At 41.8% G+C, this 13,569-nt stretch overlaps 2 protein-coding genes across 4 annotated transcripts in view; one reads left to right on the plus strand and one right to left on the minus strand.

The window, feature by feature from the left end:
- The window catches only part of LOC147030159 (complement C3-like), a 741,443-nt gene that overhangs the window by 695,694 nt on the left and 32,180 nt on the right, over positions 1-13,569 (minus strand). The window contains exon 1 of one of the 2 annotated variants that reach the window (XM_085873917.1): positions 9,762-9,879. The exons of the other annotated variant lie outside the window; for it this stretch is intronic. Coding sequence (XP_085730043.1) covers positions 9,762-9,864 — 103 coding nt within the window. The 5' untranslated portion in view covers positions 9,865-9,879. Of the gene's footprint in view, positions 1-9,761; positions 9,880-13,569 lie in introns of those variants that run through there. 2 annotated transcript variants of the gene reach the window in all.
- BABAM1 (BRISC and BRCA1 A complex member 1) overlaps positions 10,147-13,569 on the plus strand; it is a 52,652-nt gene continuing 49,229 nt past the window's right edge. For both annotated transcript variants that reach the window (XM_085873921.1, XM_085873922.1), the window contains exon 1: positions 10,147-10,393. In XM_085873921.1, coding sequence (XP_085730047.1) covers positions 10,193-10,393 — 201 coding nt within the window. In that variant the 5' untranslated portion in view covers positions 10,147-10,192. The remainder of the gene's footprint in view (positions 10,394-13,569) is intronic.

A 13,569-nucleotide genomic window follows, 5' to 3' on the forward strand; every position in this document is an offset into this window, starting at 1 on the left:
TAACTCAAAAGGTGCCCGAGATATTGCCAGGATGAGAAATAAAATAAGTAATTAATAAATCGATAAAAATTAACGATTCAATTAATTGATTCATCAAAAAAAAACACTTTTGCTGAAGCACATATTCACTTTTGTCCCAAATTTCAGCTTCCGAAATCAAAGGATGGTTGAGATATCGCCCGGACAAACAAACACAAGTAGCGGTCGATTCAAAGTACACAACCCATGCCAAATAAATAAATAAATCCTCCAGTACGCCACATTGCGGGGTGCAGCATGTGGAGATGGAATTCAGAGGGAGCAGTGTACTTCTGAGATGAATATGTACAAATGATACTGAGGTAAATATGTACATATTATTCTTCGTTTATGTGTACAAATGTACTTCTGAGGTAAATATGTACAAATGATTCTTAGTTTATGTGTACAAATGTACTTCTGAGGTAAATATGTACAAATGATTCTTAGTTTATGTGTACAAATATACTTCTGAGGTAAATATGTACAAATGATTCTTAGTTTATGTGTACAAATGTACTTCTGAGGTAAATATGTACAAATGATTCTTAGTTTATGTGTACAAATATACTTCTGAGGTAAATATGTACAAATGATACTTAGTTTATGTATACAAATATACTTCTGAGGTAAATATGTACAAATGATTCTTAGTTTATGTGTACAAATATACTTCAATAAATATGTACAAATGATTCTTAGTTTATGTGTACAAATGTACTTCAATAAATATGTACAAATGATTCTTAGTTTATGTGTACAAATATACTTCAATAAATATGTACATATGATTCTTAGTTTATGTGTACAAATATACTTCAATAAATATGTACAAATGATTCTTAGTTTATGTGTACAAATATACTTCAATAAATATGTACATATGATTCTTAGTTTATGTGTACAAATGTACTTCTGAGGTAAATATGGACAAATGATGCTTGGTTTATGTGCACAAATGTACTTCTGAGGTAAATATGTACAAATGATACTTAGTTTATGTGTACAAATGTACTTCTGAGGTAAATATGTACAAATGATTCTTCGTTTATGTGTACAAATGTACTTCTGAGGTAAATATGTATAAATGATACTTAGTTTATGTGTACAAATATACTTCTGAGGTAAATATGTACATATGATTCTTAGTTTATGTGTACAAATGTACTTCGAGGTAAATATGTACAAATGATACTTAGTTTATGTATACAAATGTACTTCTGAGGTAAATATGTACAAATGATTCTTAGTTTATGTGTACAAATGTACTTCTGAGGTAAATATGTACAAATGATTCTTAGTTTATGTGTACAAATATACTTCTGAGGTAAATATGTACAAATGATTCTTCGTTTATGTGTACAAATGTACTTCTGAGGTAAATATGGACAAATGATACTTGGTTTATGTGCACAAATGCACTTCTGAGGTAAATATGTACAAATGATACTTAGTTTATGTGTACAAATGTACTTCTGAGGTAAATATGTACAAATGATTCTTCGTTTGTGTACAAATGTACTTCTGAGGTAAATATGTACAAATGATACTTAGTTTATGTGTACAAATATACTTCTGAGGTAAATATGAACAAATGATTCTTCGTTTATGTGTACAAATTAACTTCGAGGTAAATATGTACAAATGATACTTAGTTTATGTATACAAATGTACTTCTGAGGTAAATATGGACAAATGATTCTTAGTTTATGTGTACAAATATACTTCTGAGGTAAATATGTACATATGATACTTCGTTTATGTGTACAAATATACTTCAATAAATATGTACATATAATTCTTAGTTTATGTGTACAAATATACTTCAATAAATATGTACAAATGATTCTTAGTTTATGTGTACAAATATACTTCTGAGGTAAATATGTACATATGATTCTTAGTTTATGTGTACAAATATACTTCTGAGGTAAATATGTACAAATGATTCTTAGTTTATGTGTACAAATGTACTTCTGAGGTAAATATGTACAAATGATTCTTAGTTTATGTGTACAAATATACTTCTGAGGTAAATATGTACATATGATTCTTAGTTTATGTGTACAAATATACTTCTGAGGTAAATATGTACATATGATTCTTCGTTTATGTGTACAAATGTACTTCGAGGTAAATATGTACAAATGATACTTAGTTTATGTATACAAATGTACTTCTGAGGTAAATATGGACAAATGATTCTTAGTTTATGTGTACAAATATACTTCTGAGGTAAATATGTACAAATGATACTTAGTTTATGTGTACAAATAATACTTCTGAGGTAAATATGTACAAATGATACTTAGTTTATGTGTACAAATGTACTTCTGAGGTAAATATGTACAAATGATTCTTAATTTATGTGTACAAATGTACTTCTGAGGTAAATATGTACATATGATTCTTAGTATATCTGTACAAATGTACTTCTGAGGTAAATATGTTCAAATGATTCTTAGTTTATGTGTACAAATGTACTTCTGAGGTAAATATGTACATATGATTCTTAGTTTATGTGTACAAATATACTTCTGAGGTAAATATGTACAAATGATACTCACCATGCAGCATATGGAGAAGGACTTGGAGTAAGCGGTGTGCAATAATTAATTCAGTGATTGTGTAATTAAAATAAATAAGTCATAAAAAATCGAGTTCTCACTCAATTGCCTAATAGCATACCTAAACTACCACTGTTTCATCGAAATCTGTAACTCTGAAAACTAGGTAATTCATCGAAAAATGAATAATTAATCGATTAATTGATTGATCAATAAATCAAAAATACTCTTTATAGCCAAATCACTTGGTCACTGGTCGTGTCCAAATTTCAGTTTCCGCGCTCAAATGGTGCCCGAGATATTGCCAGGATGAGAAAAAAAAGAACTAATTAATAAATCGACAATAATCAAGTAATTAATCAATCGATTCATTATTCAAACAATAAAAAATACCGTTTTTGCCAAAGCACATCTTCACTTTTGTCCCCAAATTTCAGCTTCTGAGATCAAAGGATGGCCCAGAGATATTGCCCCGACAAACAAACTGAGTACTCTGTTCCTTTGGTGCCCGGCGATGACATCATGCATCGCCTGGATATATAATTGGGAAAGAGCGGTGTACAAGTACAACAACAAAACACAACGTAAATGGTCCAGGGAACTCAGCGAGAAGAGCTGGCAGGAGAACGCGCCGACCAGCCGTCCACGTGCGCCGATCCCCGAACCGGAAGTTTACGGAATCATTTTCATTCGTGGCTTTGTATTAGACTAGTACGGGCCCGTAGGAGCAGGCCTGTAGGTGCAAAAAAAAAAAAAATTTCAAACAACTACACAGGCCGTTCCTTCGCTCTCGTAAACGTAGACTGGATTGGGGCATTGTGTTTATCTATAGATGCGCATAAAAAATCGAGAAATTATTAGAATACAGTAAGTCATCACTATCCGGAAGTGGTGCGTGCCCATACGGAAGGTTCTCATACATTCCACGAATTATCGCTTGTATTGAAGTAACAACTGCTGTGATACTTACACACACAGAGTTAAGTAAAATGCAAATTAAAATCAAGTTTACCTCCCTGTCTTTGCTTGCCATGACATTCGCTGCCATTGACCATTGCCACTCCTACGCCACGTTGAGGCGACAGGGTAGGATTTGTCGGAGACCTGAAAGTCCAGTGTCATTAGTGTCAAAGTACAGTGTAAATTGTGACGTCATATGAAACGAAGAAGAAGAATTGTGACGCCTCCTCTCTCTCGCCCCAACTCTCGCCCCCCTCTCTAGGTTCTCCTCTCTCCCCCTCTCTTGAATTGTGACGCCCCTCTCTCTCGCCACTCCTCTCTCCCCCTCTCTTGAATTGTGACGCCCCCCTCTCTCGCCCCTCCTCTCTCCAGTTGTGACGCCCCCTCTCTCTCGCCTGTCTATAATTATAGATAGATAATCTATATAACTCTCCCCCCTCTCGCCCCCCTCTCTCACACCTCCTCTCTCCCCCTCCCCCTCACAGCTGTTTCCCTTGGGAAAATTCAAACCTTGGGATTAATTAATAATTTGAACAATGAATTCAAACCTTGGGGAAGAACAGCTTTCAAACCTTGGGAAGCACTTTGGAAACAAAGAATAAATAAATAAACATTAATTGTGACGTCATTCATGACGTCATAGCACCGTGTCCTGTCATTGGTTGACAGACGTTATTCATCATTATTGGTTGATTAATGAATAATTTGAACAATTAATTCAAACCTTGGGGAAGAACAGCTTTCAAACCTTGGGAAACACTTGGGAAACAAAGAATAAATAAATAAATAAACATTAATTGTGACGTCATTCATGACGTCATAGCACCGTGTCCTGTCATTGGTTGACAGACGTTATTCATCATTATTGGTTGATTAATGAATAATTTGAACAATTAATTCAAACCTTGGGGAAGAACAGCTTTCAAACCTTGGGAAACACTTGGGAAACAAAGAATAAATAAATAAATAAACATTAATTGTGACGTCATTTGTGACGTCATAGTACCATGTCCTATCATTGGATGACAGATGTTATTCATCATTATTGATTGACAGACAATATATAGGTCGTTATTAGTTGACAGACATTGGTCATTGTATCACGTTATTCATTTTATTACTGCCAATTATTGTTATTATTATTATTATTAATTTGGGGGGAAAAATGGCATGATAAGGTGGAACGACACTTCAGCTGCGATATATACACCTTTCCAACACTGAAAAAAGCAACAAACTGGCCGTAACTTGGGATCCGCTCGTCCGATTGATATCAAACCTTGAAAAGGCACATCCGCGGGTCCCCGGCAATATTCCTGGCAAGTTTCAATCAGATCGGACCGGCGGTCGTCGAGAAACGACGGTCGCAGACAGACAGACAGACACATTCAGAGATTGCTGGAATTATAGACAGATATTGTTGTATTCCATGTTCAACAGGTTATGTTTTCACCCCTTTCTGTCTGCTTGTTTGTTACTTGAAAATCGAAGATTTTCCCAAGTTATTGTGTTACGATTTGTTTCCCAAGCAAAATCGAAGATTTTCCCAAGTTACAGTTCCCAAGTTATTGTGACGTCATTCGTGTGACCCAAATTGTGACGTTATAGCACCGTGTCCTGTCATTGGTTGACAGATAAATGGCCGTAACTTGGGAACGGCTTGGCCGATCGATATCAAACCTTGATAAGGCACATCCGTGGGGCCCCGGCAATATTCCTGGCAAGTTTCAAACCGATCGGACCGGTGGTCATCTGGTTATTAATAATTTGGGAAAATATGGCATGATAAGGTGACAAGGTGGAAGGACAACTTCAGCTGACATATATACAACTTTTCAACACTGAAAAAGCAATGAAATGGCCGTAACTTGGGAACCGCTCGTCCGATTGATATCAAACCTTGAAAAGGCACATCCGCGGGGGGCCCGGCAATATTCTTGGCAAGTTTCAATCAGATCAGACCGTCAATCGTGCAAAAAAATTAAAAATAATAAATAAGCATTAATTGTGACGTTATTCGTGACGTCATAGCACCGTGTCTTGTCATTGGTCGACAGATAAATGGCCGCAACTTGGGAACCGCTCGTCCGATTAATATCTAACCTCGAAAAGGCACATCCGTGGGGCCCCGGCAATATTCCTGGCAAGTTTCAATCCGATCGGACCGGCGGTCGTCGAGAAACTGCGGTCGCATACACACACACACACACACACACACACACACACACACACACACACACACACACACACACACACACACACACACACACACACACACACACACACACACACACACACACACACACACACACACACACACACACACACACACACACACACACACACACACACACACACACAGCTGGAATTATAGATAGATGAGAACCTTTCACTGTGAAGGTTTTTGTAAAATTTCATCCAAATATTTCGAAGGACCAGATTTATGGGCAGGCAAACCACGCTACCTCTTGGGGCATCAAGCTGGGAGAGGGGCGGCTCTGATTGGTTAAAACTTGCACGTTACGTCTCGTCCCGTCCCGATTCCCTCCTGGTGAATCGTGAAAGTCTTAACTGGCCGCTTCTTTACTCTCAGGCTATGACCGGCCCCTGGTTATACAGGGTGAGTCATAAGTCCCAGCACATGGTTTTAGCTACTTAAACAAAATTTATTTGTACCATCTACAAGGGTGAGCCATAAGCCCCAAAAGTCAAAGCATATTTAGGCAGTAAGAAAAGTGGTACATCACAACAGGAGTAATAATAAAATATTACAAGCCGGGAGGCAACGATGGTTTGCGGGCATTATTTGTGAATATGTGTGTTTGTTTGTTATTCGCATAACTCAGAAAGTATAAAACTGAATTGCATGAAAATTGGTGGGATGATTCGTAATTATCCAAGGACGATTTGATTAGATTTTGGGACCGATCGGGTCAAAGGTCAAGGTCAAGGTCATGAAAAGGTCAAAAACAAACTTTTGAGCATAACTTCCTTCATAAGACAGCTATCGACATGCAACCAACGCCATATTGTTCCATGACGAAATACCTTTCGGGTACGTTGTCGGATTTGACGTGACGTCACAGAAGTGCGTCAAAATGACGTCGCAAAATGACGTAAATTTTCAATTTTCGACCTCATCAGTTTTGATCATACCGTTTTGTAGGACTTACCTTAAGGACGTCACACACCAAATTTGACGTCGTTCGGACTGATCGTTATGACGTCATTGACGTTTGAACATAACGTTTTTCAATTGTGGCTAAAATGTCCTGATATTTTATATTCAAATATCTATGTAATTTGGAAAGGAAATTGTCCCAAATCCAGGCATTATGATCAGTACCAAAATATCTGCTTATTTATGAACAGGTTTTGCAAATTAACTCTATGGTCAAGGTCAAGGTCACACTCAAGGTCAAAATATACTTGTAGGCATAACTTCAGATCTAATAGAGCTATTGACATGAAACCAACGTTAAAATGTTCTGTGAAATAAGAGCTTTCAGGATGGTAGTCCGCGATTGGTAGTGACGTCATTGTAAGTGCGTCAAAATGACGTCACAATATGACGTCATTTTTAAACTTTCGATTTTTTTTCAGTGTTTATCATTCCATTTTGTTGGATTGCCCTCAATGACGTCTAACACCAAATTTGACGTCCATTGGACTGATGGTTGTGACGTCATGGACGTTTTTAAATGACGTTTTTCAAATGTGCCCGGAAAAAAGTAGCGGCGGCGAAGGTATGCACTCTACCGAGTGCCCGTTCTAGTTGAACAATGCCACGATAGGTACAATTGAGTTAGTGGAAGCTTTTGAGGAATCCCTACCATAAAAACACATCTCTTCCGTCAAAATTGACCAAATCAAATCGAATTTTTTATATGTTGTACTTATGGACATTACGCACAACTTTTAGGAAATGAAATTGTGATTAAAATAAATAAATAAATAAATAAATCGAGAAAAAAAAAAATAAAAGGTTCAAGTGGGCGTGGCTCCGCCCATAAGGGGCGTGGGACGGACGCCCCTCATACAAAAAGACACAACTAGACCATGATATCTAGCTTGTGTGCAAGCTTCATCAAGATCGCATCAAACGTCACGGAGCGATGCTCTGGAGAGAGTCACAGACAGACAGACACAACGAAAATAGTGGTCACTGCTGGCGCCCGCGAACCAACAGTAATACAACAATTACAATACCTCCTTGGACATCAAGTGCATCCACATGACGTCTCTCATTGTGAAGGAACAAGATCGTTTTTCCCCACGTGGTGCGAAAACCGCTGCAAAATATCACGCGCTGTTATGGTGCCAAATATTTCCTGAATGCGTCATTTCAGTTCAACAACAGATGCCTTGCGATGTTCTGCAACCTTAGCTTAGACGGACACCACACACAGAATATAAATAATTGATGATATCGCTGTGGGCCGGGGTCGGTGGCGAGAACGACCGCTAGGTGGGGAAGTTTACGCCGTCTCCTGCCAGACTCCCCGGAATTTATAGGCCATCGCTCCGGATACCTCTAAAGCCGGCGGGTCAAATAATCGACCGTGAAACGCCAATATCTCAACCGCGTGGCGAAGGGTTAACTGTCCAGATCCAACATACCAAAGTAATCATGCAGGCTTGGCTACTGGGGATTCACGCCCTCGGAACGTCTGGCCGAACCGGATCACTCTACCAGCTACGGAAGAGTATCAACTTCCACCAACCAACTCCGGCTCGGATGCAGTCGAGCGGGCCTGCCCAGGACGTTCCGGCTATGATGTACCGATTAACGGGGATGAACCCCCGTCTCAACTCAGACCCGGACCGTGCTGGACCAAATAAAGAAAGGACGGAAACGAGCTGGGAACATTTCTAATAATTTATTTACAGCAAATAAAAGACAAGAGAAGCAAGACTTGAAGCGAATTTACAATGACAAAAACACTTATGCAGCTCTACTTACAAGATGGGCTAACACACAGACACACACACACACACATAGAAAAGAAACCCGAGTCCTTTATTGGACCCTCGCAGCCGTGGAGAGAGAGAGACAAGCTGGGAGTCAGAGTTCGGTGGGTACCTGTCCGTCCGGAGGGAGGGCATGCTCTGCGATGCGGCACCTGACAAAGGTCGCAAATGGGGGACTCGAGGCTCGTGGCGGAGTTCGGGTGGCGAATAATCGGGGTCCACGGAAGGGGGGGGGTCAGGGTCGCTCAGTCCTTCCTTGTAGAGGGCCAGCAGAGACACGTTTGCCGCCTCAACAGCCCTCGACTCAACCCTCGTGACAGCAAAAACCCCTTCATACAGCAACGTAGACCTCCTGAACTCTCGTGCAACCCACCAACAACGCCTCAGAGTCTCTGGAATTGATGGACCTCCCTCAGTGGGGAGGGGCCTTGGTCAGCACACCTCGCTGTTCGCCTCTAATTGGCCAGGATCCTACGGGCACAGCCTTCCTGGGCGGGGTTTCGGCCATGCTCGGAGAAAGCCGCCCTCCCCTCCACGCGTATTTGAGGAAGGTGGATGGTGGTGAAGCCACCTCGAACATCCTCAGGAATCCGTCTCAGGCAAAGGTGCGCCGTGGCCCGCGAACCGAAGGCGCAAGCACGATGGTACTGCGGACCGCAATGGGGGATGTAAAAATAAAAGAAAGCGATTTATTAACCTAACAAAGCCGTCGCAGCGCACACATTTAATTCTCCCACTAAACAAAAGGAAGGGACCCGTCTCACACGTACTAACGGAATAACTGACTTTTGGGACCTGAATGTTGAGTGCGCATGGTTTCCAGATCCGCAACAAATCTTGTTGAAGCAGCGAAAACGGTGTCCTGGGACTTATGGCTCACCCTGTATAACCGTCTCTCGTCCTGAATAATTCTGCACTTATTTTGTCTCCACCCTTCATTATCCCAAACATCTCAATCATATCCCTTCGTAATCAACTCCTTTCTAATTTACACAGTAAACTCCAGCCTCCTTCACCCCAGAAATGATACCCCCACCTCCATACAAACCAGCCAAGAGGTTGACGTCTTATCGCTTTGCTCATAAATTCTGTTCAGTTTCCTCATCTTTGGAGAACACCAGAAAAACATTACCTCACAACCCTTTGTTTTTCAATCGCTTTCCCAATATCCTGCACATAGATTTTTAAAATCCTCGGATCCGAGTAAACTTTGCCGGTTATACTCGGCTGATCCTTCTCCTGTACCTTGACAATCAATCAACGTCTTCCTGCTGTGACCCAATACGACGTCATTTAACCTTCTTTCCTTCACAGAAGAAACATTGGGCCGTACGTCAGTGAAGTACATTCCTCACCAATGAGGTTGTAACACGGTAATGAGAGATAAATCAGCAATGCCTCACGTGTCGATATTCAGGAAATCCAATCAAATCAGTAATATATCGTTCAACGCAAGACCGCAGCACCGCAATCAACCGTCCGCTGTTTAGCACCATGGCGGTATAGTTACAACGCTGGACGAAAAATAATCACGTCTTTTATATGTTGTTCTATTCCTCATGTTCAGTATTTTCCTCAGTACGGTGCAATAAAAGAAGAAAAAAAAAGTGTATTTTAAGTTCGAGTGACGTAAACTGCTGAGGTGAAAATTCATTTATGAACGTCGAGAAAGCAACATGGAAGTGAATGGTTCCCAGATTCCAAGCGCGCAATCGGGTGAGTCACCGCCCTGGGTTCGGCTGGCAGTGGCAGAAATCGATGAAGAAAACAGCCGGAAGGAAACCTCCGAGAGTGAGGAGATGGTCGAAGACGATGAGGATGTGCCGGTGGAATGTGAACGCATAAGAACACCTCGAGTCAACTGTCCGGAGAAGCTGGTTAGTCTGATGTACAGTACGCAGCACGTGAATTACTTGTCATGCCTGCAGAAACGCGTCTTCGCATTGTGATCTACGCGGATCTATATATGCCACATTTGGGATCTTTTAACGCCCACCGTGTAATACAAGCGTTGGCTTAACGTTGAAAACGAGGCACCAAAATTGCGTTTGGAGATTTCAAAACGTCAACGATCGGTGGTCTCATCTCATTTGTTTATGTGGTATTTAAAGCCTCTCGACGGCTTTCTTTCCCGCCAATAAGTGACCTCTTCGCACAGGTGGTGACATCAGGTTGCGATTTGTAAAATTGACAGACATGATGGGTTTTTAAAAATTGTTATTTCTGACTTTTTACAACATACAAGTTTTACATAACAACAGCGACATAAAGCTGAAAAGTCACATTACAATTAAAAAATTGGCCCATGGGGGACTGACGGTTATTTTCCCAACAGGCGGAATTAAATGAGGGAGAAGGGGCCATGCCCCCCCCCCTTCCTGAAGTGGTAAGGTCATGGGGTGGGGAGCACCACTTGAGTTAAGGGCATGGTCCTTATGTTTCATAAAGAGTTTGGTCTGCATCCAGAAAAGACGGACACATGACAGAGACGCGTCAAAATGTTACGGGGCCGGGTATCGGTGGTGAGCACGACCGCTAGAAGAAGCAGTAGAGTCGGGCCCTACCGAACACACCGGAATTGAGGTCGTGCCATTTGGATAAATCCGAAAGGCACGGGTCCCTTACAGGACCATGAATCGCCAATAATAATTCGACCGCGTGGGGTAAGGTCAATTGCCAAACTTCAATATACCTAATTACCAACGCTGACAAGGCTACCGGGGAATTCACACCCTCGACGGACCTCGAGCGGAACGAGCCGTTACCGAGCCCGAACCGTGTGTAACCCGAGCGGAAATTACCAAGGCCCGTCGGACTAAATGAACAATTTACCCTCACTATCTCTCAATACACACCAGGCCAGGCCAATGAAACGAGCTGGAACATTTAACAAAATACACCCGTGCGGGAGTGACGGTCATCTCTGCGAGAAACAAGCATGAGTTCCTGTTACTAGGGTATAGTGTTCTCGGGTCAGGAGGGATTTTTGGCCAACTTTTAAGTCACGTGACGCGAAAACGAAAGCGAATATCGAAAATCCGGCCTGACCAAATCTAGATATTGTCCCAGAGATTCATATGCCACAATCAAATTCAAGATAACTTAACAAATGTAGGAGGAGATAGATTTTGAAAATCGTCATTTTGTAACTACATGAAGCAGTTTTCGCAAAATTCAAAGTCACATGACTTGTACGTATTCGAAGATATCGGTATTCTTTCGAATGGACATGAAAGACAAGGTCAGCTGCTATGCAATGACATAATTCACTAACTTTTACCATGCCCAGTAGAGAATATATAGCCTCCTGAAGGTAGGGCAGTTTTTGCAAACTTTGAAGTCACATGACGCGAAAACGAAAGCAAAATTCGAAAATCCGTCCCAACCAAATTTAGATATTGTCCCATACATTCATATGCCACAATCAAATTCAAGATCGCTTGAGAAATGTTGGAGATAGATTTTGAAAATCGTCATTTTCGCATTTTTTTTGCCAACTTTGAGGTCACTTGACACGAAAGCGAATATCGAAAATCCGGCCTGACCAAATTTAGATATTGACCCATAGATTCATATGCTACAATCAAATTCAAGATCGCTTGAGAAATGGCGGAGGAGATAGAATTTGAAAATCGTCATTTTCGCAACTTCAAAGGCCTTGTGACCTTGACCTTGACCTTCGGTGACCTTGAAAGTCATACCATCGTGTAGTCTCATCGACCTCTATCAGGATCACCAATGACCAGATCTCCTGCTTCAACTTCATTGTGAACGGACGGATCGAAGGACATCGACACCCATATTATTCGGTCATGCTCGAAGAGATGACCTAACAAGGGATATTTATTTATAATGGGGCAGGGGAGCACGTAAGAAGGCAGAGTTAACCGAATACTGAAGGAATAGCAATTTATGTACAAGCACTTGTGCAGTTTTACTTAATAGACTGGCGCCACACACACACACACACACACACACACACACACACACACACACACACACACACACACACACACACACACACACACACACACACACACACACACACGTACACCCAAAAAGAAACGGGCCGTCAGGTCTTTATTGGGGGCCTCCAGCTCGAGGAAAGGCGAGCTGGAGGTCAGAGCCTATTCTCGGACCTCTCCGCCTCATGCGGTGTTCGACGATCCGGTGTGGCAGGACTCGAACCCGCCACACAATGCCGCTCCAAGCCCAGGCAGGTGATCCTCGCAGGACAAGCTCCAGGCACACAGGCCACAAGAGAAGACGCTCTGTTGGTGGGACCCTAGGAAGGTGACGACTGGCTTCAGGAGACCACCAGACTTCCGAAGACCGAAGACCAGCAGACAATTCTCAACTCTCTCAAGACCCGAAGACAACTCTCAACAACAACTCTCGTTTGGCCCATGCGCGCTTCTCTTATCCCCCGCTCACACTCCCTCATTGGGCAGAGAGAGCACTCTATGCCCATATTTGGAGCCAAGCCAGAACGAAAACGCTTGTGCCCATATTTGGGGCGAAACCAGAGCACAACGTTTGTGCCCATATTTGGGGCGAAGCCAGGACACCAACTTCCAGAAAAACCCCGCCTATCACACTGGACTCCGCCCACGTACGTGCTGACATGCACGCGTGCAATGGTGCCGGTGGATGATGATGGTGGAAGGAAGCGAAGGCAGGTGTCGTTGTCATTGTTGTTGGGAATTTAAATCCTAACTATCAAAATAATTCACAGCGCACGTACAATTCATCACCCATTAAACACAGGACGGGACCCTAACTAGAAACACGTACTTACTGATATAGCTGATCAATAGGACCTGGCTGTTGTGTGTAGTAAGCTTCCAAATTCGCAACAAAACACATGGGGGCGTGGTTATTGCGTTGGGGCGTGGCTAATAGCGGAGGGACATGGTTACAGGGACGAGTGACCATGGTAACACCGGTGGCTTCGGGGACAAAATGGAACAAACTTGCGAGAATAATGGACGTATGCATGGAGAACGTGAGGGGTTAGTTGCCGATGTGAGTGTTACGGTGACAGTGTGATTTA

The sequence above is a fragment of the Eptatretus burgeri genome, chromosome 3 (genome assembly GCF_056783735.1).
Source record: "Eptatretus burgeri isolate ZD-2024b chromosome 3, Ebu_testis_v1, whole genome shotgun sequence".
In the NCBI taxonomy this organism is placed as follows: domain Eukaryota; kingdom Metazoa; phylum Chordata; class Myxini; order Myxiniformes; family Myxinidae; genus Eptatretus; species Eptatretus burgeri.